Here is a 21,201-nt window from a genome sequence, read left to right on the forward strand (position 1 = left end):
ACAGCCAACCCAGGCTTGAGCCCCGGCATGCCGTACAGTTCCCTGGGCACCATCAAGGGTGATGTCCGGGTGCAGAGCCTAGATTCGGAGCTCTGAGCACTGCTGGGTGTGGCTCCAAAACAAACAACAACAACAAAACTGTAAATATGGGTCCAAGCGGCACTACGGAGCTGGAATACCAAGCAAGCAGCACTATGGAGCTGGAATACCAAGCAAGCAGCACTATGGAGCTGGAATACCAAGCAAGCAGCACTATGGAGCTGGAATACCAAGCAAGCTGCAGCCCAGACGAGGGCTCCGCTCCTCAGGCAGGGGCACGGGCAGAGCAGGTGGGGCCGAGGCCAGCGGCACGGCACCAGGGACAGGCACGGGGGAGGGGGGAGGCGTCCTGCACCCTGCGTGTGCCGGGGCAGCGAGGCCAGAGCCCGCGTGTGCGTCTGTTCTTGTCCAGATCGCTGCCCGTGTACCGGCTGCTCCCCGCCGTGCTTCCCCTGCAGGAAACCTCGCCGGGCTCGGGCAGGCTCCTGTGCTCGCTCCCCAGACGCCGGGCACCCGAGCACGTCCATTCATCTAACTAAGGTTTGTGGGTCCTGGCCAGCAGTGGTCAGGGCTCACTCCTGGCTCTGCGCTCAGGAATCACCGCCCCGAGGTGTCAGGGGACCGAATCGGGAGCTGGGGACTGGCCCCAGGCCGGCCGCGTGCATGGCAAGTAGCCTCACATGCCTGGACTCTGCCTCTGCTCCCTGCCCGCTCATGCTTCAGCGCCAGGACCGGGGCCGCTCTCCCGAGTGTGGGTTCCTCCTCCAACACACACCATCTCTCGGCCTCTCTCGCCCCTCACAAACGTCATCCCATGAAAATGACTCTCTTGGGGCTGGAGTGATAGCACAGCGGGGAGGGCATTTGCCTTGCACGCGGCCGACCCGGGTTCAAATCCCAGCATCCCATAGGGTCCCCTGAGCACCGCCAGGGGTGATTCCTGAGTGCATAGGCCAGGAGTGACCCCTGTGCATCGCCAGGTGTGACCCAAAAAGCAAAATAAATAAATAAATAAATAAATAAATAAATAAAAATTAAAAATGACTCTCTTGCCCCACGAGAGAAACTGACATGATGGAAACGACAGGAGACACCGTGAGTCGTGGAGACTACAATCGGGATCATGGATTACCACCCACAGGAGACCCAAATACCTCCAGGGTGAATCACCCGCATGCGTCACTGCAGAAAGAAAGCCGCACCTCTCTCCTCAGGGGCGGGGTGCGCCCTGGTGCTCGGGCCCGCACGGTGCCGGGGACGGGGCTGAGGCCTCCTGCGTGCAGAGCAGACCTACGCACGCTCGGTCCCGAGCTGCGCCCGACACGTGTGCCCGCCGAAGGCAGACTGACACCGAGCATCCTACTCTGTGTGTCGGCTCTGGGGGTCCCAGACCCCCTCACGCTCGGCCTGTTACTCTCCACGGCTAGCCACTCGCTCTCCTGCTAAGCCATTCTCCTGAGCCCCAAACCAGCCTCCTAATTTAACTAAAATATAAAGCAGTGATTCTGATAAACTCTGTCACACGAGGGGGCGTGAGGGGACAAGAATAAGGCCTAGCATGGTGCGTGGCCAAGGGGACACAAACCAAGCTGGGGTGTCTGGGTCCTTCCCCGGTGTCCCGCTAACAGACAACGGGGCCAGCAGGCCGACATGTGCACGAAGCTGTGAGAATCCGAATTCAGAAGCAGAGCAGAGAAGGACTCACTCGACACACACACCCACACACACACACACACACACACACACACACACACACACACACACACACACACACACACTCAGAGAGAAGACAGGAAAGGCGCAGCACTGCAGAGATAAGGAAACGCAGGCCCCACACTGACGCCGGGGGGTCACAGCCCAGAGACCAGCACCCCCACAGACCACCCCTCCTGGTTCTCTCGGGGTCCTAGCGGCCGCGGGCTTACTGCAGGAGAAAGTCAATCGTACCAGCTGATTCAAAGTACCCCAAGGCCTCGTGCGCGGGCCCATGGAACATGAGTCTTCCCGCGGCCAGAAGGGTGAGGCTATCAAACAACTTGAAGATGGAATAACGAGGCTGATGGATGGAGAAGATGATGGTTCGTCCCTGTTTAGACATCCTATATTTAAAGCGGGGGGGAAAAAAATGACAGATCATTAAACCGCGGAGACTCGGAGCTTCTCGGCTCAATACTCGCTTCCTGCCTCCGAGCGATGGGTCCCGAGCTGAGCTTGGCTTTCTGCTCGCCGGCCTTGCCCCCCGGCCTTGCCCCCCTTCCAGCTGACGGGAGACCAAGCTCAGTGACGCGGATTCCCAAGGATGGGGGTTTCTCACTGTGGGCACAGCGGGGAGTCAAGGGCCAGCCAGAAGCGGAAGGGGAGAGTCAAAGACTCTGGAGACAGACGTGCCAGGTCTCGGGGACCCTCACTCCCAGCGGCATCCTGGTGTCTAGGAAGTGCACTCGAGTTTGGGAAGGAGAAGGGACCGAGCATTGAAACGGGGACAGGAAACACTTTCTCAGAGGTCAGGATGCCTGCCGGGATTGCACAAGGCCCCAAATCTGAGTCTTGGGGACACATGAAACCACCCCCCCAGCACCACTGAGTATAATCCTGGCGGGACCCGACTTCTAGGGTCACAGCTCCCACCGCGATATTTCTTTCCTTTGTGAGTGAAGACTCTCACGCAAAGGGGAGGAAAGCAAACAGGCGAGGGGCGGAGGAAGCATGTCCACGAGAGAAGATGGACTTCCGCAGGGTGAGAGGAGGGGACGGGACCCTGCTGCCTGCTAGGACGGGCAGGCTCGGCCTCAAGAGGGAGGTGAGGGATCAGCGCAGCGGGGGAGTCAAGGCCCGGGGGCCGGAAGGAGCAGGGAGAGACCAGCAGCCGCCCGGAGACAGAGGCCCGGGAAGGCCCTGCTTGGAGCTGGGCCAGGAGCCCCGGCCAAGAGGAGGGAGACGGGAGCTCCGGGCGCTCCCTGCCCGCCCAGACGGTCAGCCTTGACTGGTCAGGCGCAGCTTCAGGTGGACGCACGAACTGGCCACCCGCCGTTGTCCCTCTGCATGGGGTGGGCAGCCGGGCCTCAATGTCCCCCCGCCCCCCGCCTCTCCTCTCCGCTCCCCCTCGCAGGGGCCTGCGGGTGACGGGCAGCAAGGGTCAGGGAAGGTGACCCGTGACGCAGAGACCCAGGAAAGACCGTCCGCTTGGTGGGATGGTGGGAGACCCCGCCTCACCCCCAGCACACGTGCCCGCCCCCCCAATGGCCGGAGCCAAGGCTGCCCACTGGGAGGTGGAGTCCGGAGCCGAGAGAGAGAAAAGGGGAAGACGAGGCAGAGGGAAGGAATCCAAAGTTCCCAGGGGACAGGCAAGAAAACGAGTGCGAGTGGTTAGACCCCATCCCCGACCCCACACTTGATGTCTTCACCTTCAACCGTGGTCAGGGTCAAGGGTTTCCCCAGGGAAACTGGAAAATTAGTCTTTGAAAGCGAAGCTTGCGGGCGACCGTGGAGGCGGCATCCACGAGGGTCCGGAGTGCTGGCCTTGCTGTGGCCACCTCAAGGTGGACTCCCGGGAGACCACGTGGGTCAGCGACGTGCGAGGCACTGTTGTTCCAGCCCCCAGCCTCAGAGCTGTCCCCTGCGCCCCAGCCCTGCCAGGTGTGGCCCCAAACTGAACATTTTTTTAAAAGGGGGGAAAAAAAGAAAGAAACTGTCTGTTGACTGAGCAGTATCTGACCAAACACACAGCAAAGGCAAGGACTATAAAGAATGAGGTTGGTTTTTTTTTTTTTTCTTTTTGGGTCACACCCGGCGATGCACAGGGGTTATTCCTGGCTCTGCACTCAGGAATTACTCCTGGCGGTGCTCAGGGGACCATTATGGATGCTGGGATCGAACCCAGGTCAGCCACGTACAAGGCAAACGCCCTCCCCGCTGTGCTATCGCTCCAGCCCCAAGAATGACAGTTTTATACTGGAACGGGAAATGTTTCTGTGCGGTTGAGGGGCCATCCCAGCAGTACCGAGATGCCGCGGCTGACCCCAGCCCTCGGCCCACTGAGCCGCCCGCCAGCCCGAGCTGCGAAGAGCACAGACGTGGGTGTTTTCTTTGGAGCACTCTCTCTCGCGCTGGGCAGATCGGGGCTATATCCGGTGGTGCTTCGAGGGACTGGGTGTGGGGCCGAAACCTGGGGCCCTGGGCTGCGGGGGAGGGAGCCCAGCCCCTCAGCCGCCTCCCCAGACCACGCCTGTGTGAGAAGATAGTACAGCCCGGCCTGCAGCAGCTGCAGACACATGTCCACACGCTACCCGCCGAAAATGAGACACGTGCCGGACATGCTTCTGTTCCATACACATGTTTTCATGGTTTTATGCTACGCTTTGTTGTTGTTGTTGTTTTTTGGGGGGGGTCACACCCGGTGATGCACAGGGGTTACTCCTGACTTTGCACTCAGGAATTACTCCTGGCGGTGCTCAGGGGACCCTATGGGATGCTGGGATTTGAACCCGGGTCGGCTGCGTGCAAGGCAAACGCCCTCCCCGCTGTGCTGTCACTCCAGCCCCAAGTTTTATGATACACTTTGACACATACCACCCCCCCCACCACACACATACACACACACACACACTCACACACACACACACACACACGTTTCCGGAGTCGGCTCCGGAGGTGAGGAGTGGCAGACAGAGAGTCCCCGCCTCTTGGCTGCTGAGTCACCTCCCACCAGAGCACTGAGCTTCCCGAAGAAACGCCCGACAGAGGGAAAGTCCAAAACGGACCCGAGGCACCCGTGGAGCAGAGAGAGAAACGCCCGAGAAAGGCCCGAGAGAGATGGGGGGCTCCTGCCAAAAGGAAAGGACATCAGGACGCAGGGAACCACCGGCAAACTCGGTCACGCAAACTAGAACCGACGGACGGTGGGTCCGAGAGCCGAGAGGATTCGTCACTTCGAAGGAGCCTGGCGGGGGGCGGGGGGGAGACGACGGTGGGTTCGGGGTCGGCGTGCCGAGCACCGTGCCGGCTGCTGGTGGAGTCGGGACTGTCGGGGCTCCGTGACACGGGGCTGCCGGGGGCTGGGTCCCAGGCCGCGGGGAAGCCTGAGCCCTCGCTGTCCCAACACCCAGCGGCAGAGGGCAGAGGCCTTCTCAGAGCCCCCCACAGCCGGGCCCGGGAGCCAGGAACCCAGCACCACCCCCGCTGCCCGGGGGAGCAGGTGCCACGTGGTGTGGGGGGTGGGGGGCTCGGGGTGGGGAAGGGCCACGCCGAGAAGGAAGGAGACAGATGTGCTGGCGGCCGGGGGCGCGTGCGGCTGGGCTCGGGGGAACACCCTTGCTGTGGGGCCCGCCTCGGGCCTGAGTGCTGGGCAGGGCTGCGGCAGGGGTGCAGGGGGAGGGCAGGGGGAGGCGGGGGCAGCAGCACAGAGTCTGGTGGCTACTCCTGCAACACCCAAAGCTGAAACGCGGCATTAACTCAGACTGTACAGACGCTGGGCTGCACCCAGGAATCCACAGGGACGCGCTGCTCCTTCCCGGTGCTCCTTCGGCTCCTCCCCCTCTCTCCCTCCCCTCCCGGGGCCCTGTCGGGTCGCGCCCCAGGGTGCCGGCTGGGCCCCCGGTGCTGCGCTCGCCGCCATTTCTCCCCACGGATGGGGACTGGCCGACTGCCCCCTGCTCCCCCGGCCCTCGGCCCCTCCACCAGGAACTTCTCCCGCGGCCCCCCGCAGTCCCGAGGGCAGCCCCTGGCCGCTCCGCCCAGCCCAGCGCTGCCCAGGAGCTGAGGGAGGGGCCTGCCCGTGCCCCCAGGCTGCAGCCCGGCAGCCTCAGGGCGGCCCCACTGAAGAGGCCCTGGGGCAGCGGGCCTTGACCCAAACAGACCCGGGTCCTGGTCAGAGGAAACCCAGAGGGACGAAGGAAGCCAAGACCCAGGAGTGGGATGGGGCAGGGGGCAGTGCCGAGCACCGGCTGGACTCGAGCACGGCCAACGCTCATGGGCCCCAAGAGGTAGCCGCCACCTCGCCCACCTCACACAGGGCACCCCACACCGGCCCTGACCAGCCTCCCGAGTCCTCCTGCTCAGGGACGGCCTTTCCCCGCAGCCAGGAGACACCTTCATCCTTGCACCAAGTGCTGCAAGTGTGTGTGTGGCGGGGGGGGGGGGGGTGGTATGCATGTGTAGGCATGTGTGTGTGCACATGTGCACGTGTGGGGGCATGTGTGTGGGTGTGTGTGGGGGCATGTGCGTATGGGCATGTGCGTGTGTGCATGCGTGTGTGCAAGTGTGTATTCGTGCGTGTGCGTGGGGGGGCTTGTGTGCACATGCGTGTGGGCATGTGTATTTGTGCATATGTATGTGTATGTACATGTGCGTGCGTGCCTGTGCATGTATGTGTGTGTGCGCACATGTGTGTGGGCATGTGTGCGTGTGCATGTGCATGTGTGTATGTGTATGTGTGTGTGCACGTGTGAGTGTGAGCATATGTGTTTGTTGTACATGTGTTGTGGGCATGTGTGTTTGTGCGTGTGCACGTGTGTGTGCCTGTGCGTGTGTTTGTGTGCGCACGTGTGTGTGGACGTGTGTTTGTGCGTGTGCACATGTGCGTGCCGTGCGTGTGTGCGTGGGGGCCGGGAGGGGGCCAGCGCCGACTCACCTCTTGAGGAGCAAGAGCACAGCGTTGGCCGTGCTGGAGTCCAGGCCAGTGGTGGGCTCGTCCAGGAAGAGGATGGACGGGTCGGTGATGAGCTCCATGCCGATGCTGGTCCTCTTCCTCTCGCCCCCAGACACCCCGCGGATGAACTGGGTGCCGACCTGGAACCCAGAGACCCCTGAGTCGCCAGCACCCCCCCTGAGCGGGCCGGATGCCACACGGCGCCAGCTCGGAGAGAAGCACGTCCCGCCCTGCTGGTGCCTCAGTTTCCCACAGTCTGCCTCGGGGGCCCGGTGCGGAGAGGGTCGGGCGGGGGGACGCTGGACGACAGGCCCGCCACGGCGCAGCCCGTCTGAGAGTGGGCGAGTGACGGGACGGAGGGGGAGAAGCTCGCAGCGCGGGTTATTCCTGTCTGCGCTCCTCCACCCCCCGCAGAGCTGCCCGCGACGGCGGGCACCGTGGGCGTCACTCACTGTCCCCTCCCAGACCATATCTGCAGGCAACGGGCGCCGTCCTCCCGACAGCTCTGCGGAGCACAGGAAGAGGGGGTCAGGGGGGCGGTCAGGGAGACCGTGAGCCTCTGATTTCTCTTCTTGTTTTTCCGGGGGTCAGAGGAGCACACACCCAGCAACGCTCAGGGGTTGGGTTCACTCCTGGTGTGGGGCTGTGGTTCACACCCAGGCCTCGAGCACGCAGAGCCCGTTGGCCTCTCTCTGACCCAGGGAGACAATGCTTGTATTATAGGAGCCTTCCAAGATGGGGCCGGAGCAACAGCACAGCAGGGAGGGCATCTGCCTTGCACACGGCCAACCTGGGTTCGGTCCCCGGCATCCCATAGGGTCCCCTGAGCACCGCCAGGAGTGATTCCTGAGTGCAGAGCTGGGAGCAACCCCTGAGCATCGCTGGGTGTGACCCAAAAAGCAAAAAAAAAAAAAAAAAAGAAAAAGCATGAAAAGGCAGGAGAAAACCAACCTAAATTAGGAAAAAACTCTCATGTGGTTGAGTTTGATTGTGGAAGCCAAATCACAGTGAAGTGAAGACGGCCGGAAGCCTGGGGTTTCCAGAAACACACCTCAAAAGCAGGGCGACAAGGGTCCCTGGAGGAAGGAGGCTGAAAGGGCACGGAAAGAAGGGAGGGGACCCGTCTAAGAATGACGAGGAGCGGGAGGAACGGGCACGCTCCTCGTTACTGCGGAGAGCGGGCGTCCGGCGACGCCGCCACGGGGGGGAAATTCCCAGTGGGCTCATGCCATTTTTCGATCAAGTACAGTAAGTCTCTCCGTGAGAGACGTTACTGATGCCCGCTCGAGCACATCGATGAGCAACGGGAAGACAGTGACTATCCGCTGGCCCGGCCGCACCTCTGCTCTCCTCCCTTACCTTAGAATTCGCCACCTTGTCGAGTCCTAACTCTTGAATAACCTTGTCAATGCGTTCGTTTTTTTCATGATTCTTCATCGTGGTCGGGAGCCGGAGGGCCGCCGAGAACTGCAGGTTCTCCCGCACGGTCAGCGTCCCCATGACGACGTCATCCTCGAGGCAAGCAGAGACGCAACGAGTACGTCAGGCATGTCTGCCATCGACTTAGTACGCGGCACACGGCACAGAAACAATGAGCCCAAGAGGGAGTTGCAGCTAATGATGAACTGGAAATTACACAAAGTACAGTGACCCCGCAAACGGGCTGCTCAACACCGAATTCCCATTCCCCATCTGTAGAATGGCAGAGACCAGGGAATTAGGAGTACTATCCAGTACTATCCTAACTTATATAGGGACTTGCCAAACGCCTAAGGGAAGGAGAGGGGTAAATGTGCGTGCCCCCTCAAAAAAAAAAAAAAAAAAGTAGGAAAATAATCTTTTGGAAGTGGAAAGCTAGAATCTGGTTCCAGGACTGGAGCAATAGTACAGTAGGTAGGTGGGTAGGACTCTTGCTTTGCGCACGCGCCTAACCCACATTGGATCCCTGATCCCCGGCATCCCATATGGTCTCCTGAGCACCACCAGGAGTGATTCCTGAGTGCAGATCCAGGAGTAAGCCCTGAGCATGACTGGGTGTGGCTTCAAAACAAAACAAAAAGCAAACTGGGACTAAGAAAGATGGTTACATGAGCATATCATGTCCCACTTGTCAAGAAGGAAAAAGGAAGGAAGGAAGGAAGGAAGGAAGGAAGGAAGGAAGGAAGGAAGGAAGGAAGGAAGGAAGGAAGGAAAGAAGGAAGGAAAGAAGGAAGGGAAAGAAAGAAGAAGGAAGGAAGGAAGGAAGGAAGGAAGGAAGGAAGGAAGGAAGGAAGGAAGGAAGGAAGGAAGGAAGGAAAGAAGGAAGGAAAGAAGGAAGGGAAAGAAAGAAGAAGGAAGAAAGAAAGGAAGGAAGGAAGGAAGGAAGGAAGGAAGGAAGGAAGGAAGGAAGGAAGGAAGGAAGGAAGGAAGGAAAAGAGAGAAAGAAAGAAAGAAAGAAAGAAAGAAAGAAAGAAAGAAAGAAAGAAAGAAAGAAAGAAAGAAAGAAAGAAAGAAAGAAAGAAAGAAAGAAAGAAAGAAAGATAGAAAAAGAAAGTTGCAAGCCCAAGGATACTCACTTGTACCACATAACCCGAATTACACTTGAAATTGGCAGGCCGAGGGCCTCCGTTTATCAGAACATCTCCAGATAAGCCGTGTGGATCTTTCCGTGCAGCTAAGACATCCAACAGCCTGCAGAAGGACAGAGGCTGTTGTCTCATTTCTCCGAATCAGCTGGACCTCCCAATGACAGCATTCCCAAATTCATTCCGAGTTTTAGAAGAAGGTTGAAGCTCGTCAAAAAAAGTTCCACGTGGGGCTGGAGCAATAGCACAGTGGCACAGTGGGGAGGGCGTTTGCCTTGCACGCGGCCGACCCGGGTTTGATTCCCAGCATCCCATATGTTCCCCCGAGCACTACCAGGAGTAGTTCCTGAGTGCAGAGCCAGGAGTGACCCCTGAGCATCGCCGGGTATGACCGGCGAAAGCAAAAAAAAAAAAAAAAGTTCCAAGGGCCGAGACATGTGAAGCCCTGAACTCAGTCCCACGCGTGGCGAAAGCTGAAAGCCAGGTGCGTGGTGGCCGTCGGAGGGCGTCCCAAAGCAGCTCTGCACGCCCCCCCCCCCACCCGAGACTCCAGCCCTCACTGTCTCCTCTCCTTCCATCCCACCCATCCTGTTCCTCCAGGCGGCTCCAACCACTCCTGACGGTTACATACCACCCGCCGTGCGCTTAGCCAAGCTGCTCTAGTCAGACCCCTGAGCCTCGGAGCAAACCCCAGCGAGTCCAAGTATATCGTTTCCTCACAGAAGCCGACATGCACAAAGCCCACCCAACAGCAGCTCGAGACAAGACCCCCCGAGGCCCGGGAGAGCTGGACAGGGAAACGCAGCCCTCCCGCTCCAGGCCATACTCACGAAGATTTGCCTCCGCCGGTGGGTCCCAGGATAGCATTGAGGCCCGGTCTCATGATGCCACTGCGAACACACAAACACACCCGCTGACACGGCCACCGCCAAGCCAGTGGGCTCCATGAGGCGAACCAACAACAAGCCCGACTCCAAAGGGGCATGAGAGAAACCGAACTTCCACCCCTCGAACCCGTACCATGCAGTAGCTGCAACGTGGGTCACCGATCACCCAGTGAGGACCAGAAGGGAAACAGCCCTAACTTCCTGCCGTGGAGCCAGAGTGACAGCACAGCGGGGAGGGTATTTGTCTTGCATGTGGCCGACCCAGCTTCGATCCCCAGCATCACCTCCTGTGGTTCCCCGAGCACAGCCAGGAGTGATTCCTGAGCACAGAGCCAGGAGGAACCCCAGAGCATCTCTGGGGGTGACCCAAAAAGCAAAAAAAAAAAAAAAAAAGAATTCCTGCCACTTTCTCCCAAAGCCACTTTAATGGTTGGGAAAGGGAACATGGCGATACGGTGGGACCGTGGCCTTCACGTGCTCCTCTGAGCACGGAGTCAAGTGCAGGCCTTGATAAGACTGCATCCTTAGCGTCAGGCCGGTGAAGGGATCTAGGAAGACACGCGTGCTCCGCACGGCTCACATCCAAGAAAGCCCTGGAATACGCCATCCCCTGAGCCGCGGGGCGGGCACCGGGCACGGGCAGGCCTCGGGGCCACCGGCCAGCCCCAGCTCTGGACCCCATAGGATTCTCACTCCAGCCAGAAAACATGTGCCCTGCGGACAGGCTGGGTCAGCACAGCGGGAAACTCCGCGTAGGAGGGGGCCGGGGAGTGGGGTTATTTGGGGAGATAAGAAAATCAGACCATGAAAACTGCAGAATAACGCTGGCGGTGAGGCTCAGGGAAACCCTCGGAACTGTACCCTGAAGGTCACGGGGGCGGGGAGGGCCGACCAACATCTGTTCCACAGAGGAACAGTCCCCGCCTGAAACATCCAGAGTGAGGGAGCGCCCAGCACTCCCGAGGACAGGTGCACACACACACACACACACACACACACACACACACACACATAGACACACACATAGACACACACATCCGAGGACAGGCCTCACAGGCCCATCACAGAGCTCCACACCACACACACACACATACATACACACACACACACACACACATAGACACACACACACACATCTGAGGACAGGCCTCACAGGCCCATCACAGAGCTCCACACCACACACACACACACACACACACACACACACACACACACACACACACACACCGGGTGCTCTGCCTGCCGGCCCTGCTCAGACAGCTTCGCTCTTTGCTCTCTGCGTGGGCCGCCTCTCTCTGGACGGATGGACAGACACACGGCAGCAGAGAGAGCAGGCCAGAGCAGCACAGCGGGGCGCCTGCACGCAGCCGACCTGGGTTCTGTCCCCGTCGTCCCGCCCGGTAACCTGCAGCACGCCAGGGGTGATTCCCGAGGGCACCGCCAGGGGTGGCCCCAAACCACCACCACCACCGGCAAAAAGGGCGTCCGCGCTTCCCTGAGTGACACACTTAGCCCGCCAGGCGTCCTGCTAGCCCACGCCAAGCTGCCGCCACCCCCGTGCTCGGGCCTGCAGTGGCCGGCACCCTAGAGAAGGGCGTCAGCAGGCGCCTCGGGGGAGCCACACCGCGGCCCTAGGGCCAGACCCTCCAGCAAAGCAGGCCGCATCCACGCCGTCTGGGGAAAAGCTGCAGAAGGCACCTCACGGCCCCCAGGGCCCCACCAGGGGTGACCTCCGAGCACAGAGTCAGGAGTCAGGCCTGAGCACCGCCAAGGGTGACCTCCGAGCACAGAGTCAGGAGTCAGCCCTGAGCACCGCCACGGGTAATGACCTCTGAGCACAGAGTCAGGAGTCAGCCCTGAGCACCGCCAAGGGTGACCTCTGAGCACAGAGTCAGGAGTCAGCCCTGAGCACCGCCAAGGGTGAGCTGTGAGCACAGCGTCAGGAGTCAGGCCTGAGCACCGCCAAGGGTGGCCCCAAAACAAAACAAAAGTCATGACGGAGACTGGCAAAGCAGTTGCTTAGCGTGCGCCTGACCTGGGTTCAAGTCCCTGGCACCCCGGGGGGTCCCTAAGCAACACCAGGGGTGATCCCTGATCTCAGAACTCCTGAACCCTCACACCAAACAAAGCCCACAAGTGTCAAAAGTAGGGCAAAACCCACGGGAGAGAGGCGCGGCCTGCTGGAGACCCTGGCCGGGGTCGCTCTCTGCGGGCTGGAGCTTCCCCAAGAGCCGCGGCTCCGACCCCCACAAGCCCCCCACTGGGTCCCCAAGCAGGAAAGCCAACTGGCCAAGGCTCGAACCCTCCTGCGCGTCCTCCCGGCCTGGCCCGAGGAGGGGATGGAGCTAGAACCTTCCCCGGCAGAAGCCAAGGTCCTGTCGTTAAACAAGTGGGGCTGTAAAACGTCCTCGTGAAATACAAACGCCGAGATTCTGCACGAGATTCTGCACGGCTCCGGGGGAGTGTGATGATTACCTTAAAGGTGGGGGGACCACCAGTCCCCGAGGGACGAGGAGGAGAGAAAGGTCCCCTCCCCATAGACCACTGAAGGGACTCAGGAGAAACTCTCTCCACCCCCCACACTACCCCCGTCTCCCACTCTTCTGGCTCTCTCTCTCTCTCCCTCTCCCCTCCCTCTCTCCTCCCTCTATCCCTCCCTCTCTCCTCCCTCTCTCCCTCTCCCCTCCCTCTCTCCCTCTCCCCTCCCTCTCTCCCTCTCCCCTCCCTCTTCTCCCTCTCTCCCTCTCCCCTCCCTCTCTCTTTCTCTCTCTCCCTCTCCCCTCCCTCTCTTTCTCTCTCCCTCTCCCCTCCCTCTGTCCCTCTCCCCTCCCTCTGTCCCTCTCCCCTCCCTCTCTCCCTCTCCCCTCCCTCTCTCTTTCTCTCTCCCTCTCCCCTCCCTCTCTCCCTCTCCCCTCCCTCTCTCCCTCTCCCCTCCCTCTCTCCCTCTCCCCTCCCTCTCTCCCTCTCCCCTCCCTCTCTCTTTCTCTCTCTCCCTCTCCCCTCCCTCTCTCTCTCCTTCTCCTCTTCCTCTCTCCCTCTCCCCTCCCTCTCTCCCTCTCCCCTCCCTCTCTCTTTCTCTCTCTCCCTCTCCCCTCCCTCTCTCCCTCTCCCCTCCCTCTCTCTCTCCCTCTCCCCTCCCTCTCTCTCTCTCCCTCCCTCTCTCCCACACTCTCCCTCTCGCTCTCCCTCTCCCTTCTTTTCCTCTTGTTTTTGCTTTTTGGTCTACACCCCGAAGTGCTCAGTGCACACACCTGGCAGTGCTCAGGGGGCCCTTTGTGGCCCCGTGATCACCCCCGGGCAGCCTTGTGTGTGTAAGAGCCGCCCTCCCCACTGCACGATCCCTCCTCTGTCAGCTCCGGCCTCTGGAGGGAGCTTCTCTGAACTGCACCTTTCCCACAGACGCCCGGGCGAGAAGCACGTAGGGAGCAAGGAGCCCACCCAACCCTCCACTGTCCAGCTCGGTGGGGTCTCGGCAAGAGTCGCAAAGTTGGGTCTGTGGAGACGTCCCGCTGAGCCACGCACGCTGCCAGGGCCCCGGCCAGACGGCTGGGCCCGCTCTCAGTTACTCATCTACCAGCTGTAAAATAGGAGCAAGAGCAGTTGACGCGGTTTCCATCCAAGCCACCTGCCCAGATCCTGCTTATCGTCCACGTATCAGCACAAAATCTAAGACTAACATCTTGATCATTACCCTGCACACTCTAAAAAAAAACCCTTGCCTTTGTTTCAGAAAGGAAAGGTCAGTCCCTTCTAGTTCCAGCACGAGGCCCAAGATAAGAGCTTTGCACCTCTCCTTCCTCTCTGCCCCTTCCTCAGGGTTCCCTGGCCAAGAGGGCGGGAGCGTTTCTGCAGAGAAAGTCCAGCCACCCCCCGAGCCCCTCAGCGACGGCGCTGAACCCCGCTGCTTCTCCCTCACCCACTTGGCAGAAACGCCCGGGCCCAGTGCCCATTTCCTGAGCCCAAGGGCTGCTCTTGGCTACGAGCAGCAGAAAGGTCCAGAGTCCGAGGCAATGTAGCAAGCAAACAGCAAAACACCTGACTGTAAATAGACTGACAGCCGTGTGGAGGCCGTCCCAGCCTCAGAGAGCCGGGCACGGCCCATGGGAGGGAGATGCCCCATCAGGCATGGCTCAGGGAAGGGAGATGCCCCAACCGGGCACGGCCCATGGGAGGGAGATGCCCCATCAGGCACGGCCCATGGGAGGGAGATGCCCCAACCGGGCACGGCCCATGGGAGGGAGATGCCCCAACCGGGCACGGCCCATGGGAGGGAGATGCCCCATCAGGCACGGCTCAGGGAAGGGAGATGCCCCATCAGGCATGGCTCATGGGAGGGAGATGCCCCAACCGTGCACGGCCCATGGGAGGGAGATGCCCCAACCGGGCACGGCCCATGGGAGGGAGATGCCCCAACCGGGCACGGCTCAGGGAAGGGAGATGCCCCAACCGGGCACGGCCCATGGGAGGGAGATGCCCCAACCGGGCTCGGCTCATGGGAGGGAGATGCCCCAACCGTGCACGGCCCATGGGAGGGAGATGCCCCAACCGGGCACGGCCCATGGGAGGGAGATGCCCCAACCGGGCTCGGCTCAGGGAAGGGAGATGCCCCAACCGGGCATGGCCCATGGGAGGGAGATGCCCCAACCAGGCATGGCTCAGGGAAGGGAGATGCCCCAACCAGGCATGGCTCAGGGAAGGGAGATGCCCCAACCAGCAGAACCAGACAAATGCGCACAGCTAGGCTTACTTTCCACAAGCCCCATTCTTGAAAAATCAAAACAGGGGAGGGCTAGAGCGATAGCACAGCAGGTAGGGAGGGCGTTTGCCTTGCACCCGGCCGACCTGGGTTGATCCCCGGCATCCCATAGCACTGAGCACTGCCAAGAGTCATTCCTGAATGCAGAGCCAGGAGGAACCCCTGTGCATTGCCAGGTGACTCAAAATGAAAAAAAATAATAATAATAAATAAATAAATAAATAAATAAAAGGGGGAGGGGGGAAGCCCCTTCCCCTCAGTGGCCATCAGTGACGAGGGAGGCCAAGACACAGCCCGAAGACCAGGTGTCCCATGGCCGCCCCCCGCCCACCCGCTGCTGGATCACGACACCCAGCATCACCCTAGCTCTGCCGGAAGCACCGAAGGCAGCCACGGCCGCGTCTGCGGCTGTGCAGGCTGACGCCAAGTGCTCGCACCTTCGGACTGACAGGCGCACCCCGCGGACTTTGCCACGCGTCAATAAGGCTGCGTGGGTGAAAGGTCAGGCCAGAGACAGAACGGCAGGACGGTGGGGAAGGCACCTGCTCGCCTGCGGTCACCCCCGGCTCAGGCAATAGTATAGGATAGTATGTACTATACTATAACACACAAATATATGCTATATACACGATGCCATAATTATAGCATATAATATATAGCATACAATTATAGTATATAATTACAGCATATGATATATAGTACATAATTATAGTATATACAGTATGTAATATATAGTATATATTATAGCATATAATATATACTATATACATATACCATAAACTTTATGGTATATAGTATATAATATTATACTATATAATATAATATAGTTCATTATTTATAGTATACTTGTGGAGAACTTTCAAATTATTCCTAGAAAGCTTAGCAGTAAAAAAAAAAAAAATGAAAAGGGGCCGGAGCGATAGCACAGCGGGTAGGGCGTTTGCCTTGCACGCGACCGACCCGGGTTCGATCCCCGGCATCCCATATGGTCCCCTGAGCACCGCCAGGAGTGATTCCTGAGTGCAAAGCCAGGAGCAACCCCTGAGCATCACCGGGTGTGACCCAAAAAGCAAAAAAAAAAAAAAAAAAGAAAGAAAACTTAGCAGTGTAAAAACAGCACACGTGTGTTATCCGTCTAGCAGACCTGTCTTGACTTTTCTCGAGTGATTACAGAAGAAAGAGGATTCGAGGGGCCGGAGCGATAGCACAGCGGGTAGGGCGTTTGCCTTACACGCGGCCGACCCGGGTTCGATCCCCGGCATCCCATATGGTCCCCCAAGCACCGCCAGGAGTAATTCCTGAGTGCAGAGCCAGGAGTAACCCCTGAGCATCGCCGGGTGTGACCCAAAAAGAAAAAAAAAAAAAAAAAAAAAAAAGAAAGAGGATTCGAGGATGACAGTAGTAGCGAGAAGACTCAGAAGCCAAGCGACACCAAAGACCCCGCCCCAAGTGACCCAGCAGACGCCGAGACTAGAACGCGACCAGGGCCGCGACAGTGGACAGCGATCTCCAAGCAGGAACCTCGGGACAGATTCATGTGACGAGACCTTGGCCCAACAGCAGCCCGGGGGGCTCTGAAGACCCCGAGTCCTGGAGTGACTGGCAGGACGGGAGGACACAGGAAAGAGGAGGCCACGAACCCCCACGCACAGCCGGAGGGAGCACAGCAGGGAGCACGTCTGCCTGCGCGTCTGGCTAGCCCGCGTCCCCCCACGGCCCCCACGGCCCCCTGCCGTGACCCTGGGGCACAGCCAGAAGCCAGTCCTGGGCACCCCAAGCCCCAAGGCCCGAACCCCACGCCTCCAAAACAGCACTGAAACCCTTGGGCTGCGGCCCTGCACGTGCCGAGCCCAGTTCAGCCCCCGTGTCCACCTGGGCCTCTGGGCCCCGCCGGGAGGGTCCCTCCGTGCAGAAGCGGGTGGGGCAGCCCCCTGAGGATCGCCAGGTCTGGCCCCAAAACCAAGAAAATAGAAACGAGTAAAATTCTGAGATGCAGTTTGGGCCAAAACCAGACGGACACTTTGGTTTTATAAAATCCTCTTTCCCGTCAGATATTTCTACCCCAAAATCCTTCTAGAACGGAATCAGGATGGGCTGACCCCTGACACGGGCAGGGCTCCTGCACACCAGGCGTGCCCCCCCGCCACACACACACACACACACACACGCACACACAGGCACACACAGACAGGCACATACACGCACACACACGCACACACACATACACAGGCACACACAGAGGCACACAGGCACACACACAGGCACATACACGCACACACACATACACAGCACACACACAAGCACACACACACGCACACACACACACACACGCACACACACACAGGCGCACACACACACAGGCGCACACACACACACACACACACGCGCGCGCACACAGGCACGAGACACGCGTGCGGGCCGGCGTACTTGACGTTCTTGAGGATCTCCTTCTCCACCGTCTTCCGGCCGCACAGGAAGCCGCTCTTGACCTTCACCCGGTAGTGGATGTTGTGGAAGCTCAGCACGTCGCCCTCGGGCGCCGCCTTCGTGTCATTGGCGCCGGGCTGGGGGAGCCCGTTGTTGTTCCTCTGCGACATGGCGATGCTGACGTGGTCGCTCCGGACAGACATCCCGGGGGCCGCTGCTGCCGTGCTGTGGAGGGAGACCCCCGTGAGCGCGCGGGCACACGCCCACCCGCGCCCCCGCGCACCCGAGGACGGCGATTTTGCAGTGCTCGGTTTCGATGAAATTGTAAAGAGTCTTTCTGGACTCCACTTGGGCACAGACTCCGGGTACGAAAGACGTAGGGCTGGGGGTGAGGGACGGGCCGGGTGGAGGCTACGGGCCCCAGGACTGTGACGGGACCAGGGACGGGGCACCGGGAGGAAGCTTGTGTCTTATGAGCATGAGGTCCTGGGCCTGATCCCTGGCACCACAAGGAGGAGGAGGAGGAGAACGAGGAGGAGGAGGAGCAGGAAGAGGAGGAAGAGGAAGAGGAGGAGGAAGAGGAGGAAGAGGAGGAGGAGGAGGAACAAGAAGAGGAGTAGGAAGAGGAAGAGGAGGAGGAAGAAGAGGAGGAGAAGGAAGAGGAGGAAGAGGAGGAAGAAGAGGAGGAGGAGGAAGAGGAGGAGGAGGAGGAGCAGGAAGAGGAGGAAGAGGAGGAGAAGGAGGAAGAGGAGGACAAGGAGGAGCAAGAAGAAGAGTAGGAAGAGGAAGAGGAGGAGGAGGAGGGAGAGGAGGAGGAAGAGGAGGAGGAGCGGAAGAAGAGAAGTAGAAAGAGGAAGAGGAGGAGGAAGGGCAGGAGGAGGAGGAGGAATAGGAGGAGGAGGAGGAGGAAGCAGAGGCGGAGGAAAAGAAGAGAATACTGCTCACATATTTGAAAGCTGCCAGGAGCTTCTTGAAAGTTGGGGCTTGAGAGACCTAGCAGGTCTGGCGCTTGCCTTGTACCTGCCCGATCCCCGGGTTCGAGCCCCAGGCTCCCGGATGGTCCCTGAGAACCGCCAGGAGAAAGTCCTGAGTGCAGAGCCAGGAGCAGCCCCCGAGAAACACGGGGTGCAGCCCCCAAAGACACACAAAAAGTTGCCACCACAGAAAAAACTTTGTCATTGTGTTGCACGTTAATGAGACTGTGATCATTTTATAATAGATATGAATATTAAATAAATAGGATGTACTCCCAAAAGCGATAATGTCATCATATCTGTAAAACAAAGATGACAGATGGAAGTGGCCACACCTGCTGGTGCTCGGGGCTATTCCTGGCACGGTGGACGCTTGGGGTTGACCCTGGTGGTGCTCAGGAGCCTGTGGGCAGAGCCCGGACTCCCTCAGGAGCTACAGCCTGTGGAGCTATCTCTCTGGCTTGACATCTAATTTATTTATTTATTTACCATGCTTTTTGGGTCACACCCGGCGATGCACAGGGGTTACTCCTGGCTCTGCACTCAGGAATTACTCCCGGCGGTGCTTGGGGATGCTGGGAATACAATCCAGCCCCATCATCTAATTTATTTTAATGTTATTTTAATGGGCTGGAGCGATAGCACAGCGGTAGGGCGTTTGTGTTCGATTCCTCCGCCCCTCTCGGAAAGCCTGGCAAGCTACTGAGAATATCGCGCCCGCAGGGCAGAGCCTGGCAAGCTCCCCGTGGCGTATTCGATATGCCAAAAACAGTAACAACAAGTCTCACAATGAGAGATGTTACTGGTGCCCGCTCGAGCAAATCGATGAGCAACGGGATGACAGTGACAGTTATTTTAATGTTTAACAGCTTTTGAGATGATGAAAGTTATTCAACTGATTACAGTCACCAACTTGCAGTGTGTGTGTGTGTGTGTGTGTGTGTGTGTGTGTGATTCTCAAGCCATGTTATATCCTAGTCATCAGTAAACAGGAGAAAGACTGGAGAGAGAGTGCAGTGGGGAGGCATTTCCCTCGCGTGCAGCGGGCCGGGTTTTGTCTTGGGCATCCCATAGGGTCCCCTGAGCACTGCCACGAGTAATTTCGAGTGCAGAGCCTGGAGTAACCCCTGAGTATCATCACTGGGTGTGGCTAAAACAACAACAACAACAGGGCAACTCCCAGTATTTCATGGAACAACTTATTCCCAGCATCGGCGTTAAGGGCCAGGCCGACTCGGGAAGGGTCTTGCCGGTGGGAGCCCAGGTCCAGCCCGACGCCGGCGCGGCCCAGACAGCTGGGGCAGCCCCAGACCCCCTCACCAGCGACACAAGATTCCCTTTCAAACACTGAACTGGGGGGAGGCTGAGGGCACCCAAGGGCCCAGCCCCTGGCACATCAGCACCCGAGCCTGTGAGCCACCCACGGCAGCCAACGGAAGAGTAAGAACCCACGTTCAACCCCACCAGCTGCGGCTGGGTTCGAAACATGAGACGTCCACATACCTAGCTTTGTTTTCATTTCTTTCCTGGGCCACACCTGGAGGTGCTCAGGGCTCAGTCCTGGCTCTGCAATCAGGGATCAGAGGACCACATGGAATGCCGGGGGTTGAACCCGGGCCTGCTGCACGCAAGGCAAGCGCCCTCCCCGCTGTACTATTGCTCCAAACCCTCATTTTCAAAAGTCAGAGTAGGGGGCTGGAGCGATAGCACAGCGGGGAGGGTGTTTGCCTTGCATGCGGCAGGCCGGGGTTCAATTCCCAGCATCCCAAGTGGTCCCCCAGCACCGCCAGGAGTAATTCCCGAGTGCAGAGCCAGGAGTAACCCCAGTGCATCGCTGGGTGTGACCCAAAAAGGAAAAAAAAAAAGTCAGAGTAGCCCCAGGAGAACTCTGGCTCTGCTCCGAGGGAACAGTTGTTCCAAACCAACCATCCTGTGAAGAACAACTAACAGTACCTGGAGATAAAACACAAGAATCAATTATGTGGGGCTGGAGCGAGGGCGCAAACGCAGGCTTGCTTACAGAATGATGTGCCCCACCCCCAAAAAAATGTTTAAGGAAACAAACTAGGAGGCACATTACCACCAAAAATCCCGGATCTACTTGGCAAAGAGCACCGGTGGTGAACCGGTGAACCGGGAGACAGCTGTGCAGGAAACACCCAGACCGTTACCACGACAAGGAACAACACCCCGACCCCGGGACCTGAGTATGGAGGGGTGCTGGCCAGGAGACCCCGGGGGAAGGGACGCTGCCGGCCAAGGCGCTTCCAGAAGCAACACAGGTAGCAAGTTGCTGAGAAAGAAGCTCAAAGCGACACAGCAGGGTATAAATACAAGAAAACCATTTCATGGTTTATTATGATAAAACTGCCCCCCACCCCAAAGAGCAAAGTAACCTCTGAATATTATGATCGTTACTAGCTTAATAATGGGAGACGGGAAGAGAAAATGATTTCACGGTTGGCACCACAATTAGAGGTGCTGGGCTGAGTCTAATCCTGGACACAATGAGTGGCAGTGAGCCCAAGGTCTGCTCTCCTGCCGCGCGGGGGGGGGGGGGGGCGGGGGTCGGGGGTGCCCTGGACTCGATCAGCCCCTTAACCTATCTCCCGCTGCCTTTGAAAAGCAAAGCAGGGGCTCTCTGCGCCCTTGGAGAAGTCCCCGCTCATGAGAGAGAATGTGACTCTCTTACTCTCTCCCCCTCCACACCCTCGAACCCTCCAAATAAAATCTGTTTTACTTAAAAAAAAAAAAAAAAAGAAAGAAAGAAAAGAAAAGCAAGGGGGCTGGAGCAATAGCACAGCAGGGAGGGCGTTTGCCTTGCATGCATCCGACCCGGGTTCAATTCCCAGCATCCCATCGGGTCCCCGGAGCACCGCCAGGGGTAATTCCTGAGTGCAGGGCCAGG

At 58.8% G+C, this 21,201-nt stretch overlaps 1 protein-coding gene across 3 annotated transcripts in view; it reads right to left on the reverse strand.

Moving 5' to 3' along the window:
- Positions 1-21,201, reverse strand: part of ABCG2 (ATP binding cassette subfamily G member 2 (Junior blood group)) — a 124,387-nt gene that overhangs the window by 17,787 nt on the left and 85,399 nt on the right. For all 3 annotated transcript variants that reach the window (XM_055140298.1, XM_055140296.1, XM_055140299.1), the window contains exons 2-7: positions 17,320-17,544; positions 10,080-10,139; positions 9,241-9,355; positions 8,045-8,197; positions 6,668-6,825; positions 1,987-2,138 (exon numbers count right to left, since the gene is read on the reverse strand). In XM_055140298.1, the coding sequence (XP_054996273.1) occupies positions 1,987-2,138; positions 6,668-6,825; positions 8,045-8,197; positions 9,241-9,355; positions 10,080-10,139; positions 17,320-17,544 (863 nt within the window). The remainder of the gene's footprint in view (positions 1-1,986; positions 2,139-6,667; positions 6,826-8,044; positions 8,198-9,240; positions 9,356-10,079; positions 10,140-17,319; positions 17,545-21,201) is intronic.

The sequence above is a fragment of the Sorex araneus genome, chromosome 5 (assembly GCF_027595985.1).
Source record: "Sorex araneus isolate mSorAra2 chromosome 5, mSorAra2.pri, whole genome shotgun sequence".
Classification (NCBI taxonomy): Eukaryota; Metazoa; Chordata; class Mammalia; order Eulipotyphla; family Soricidae; genus Sorex; species Sorex araneus.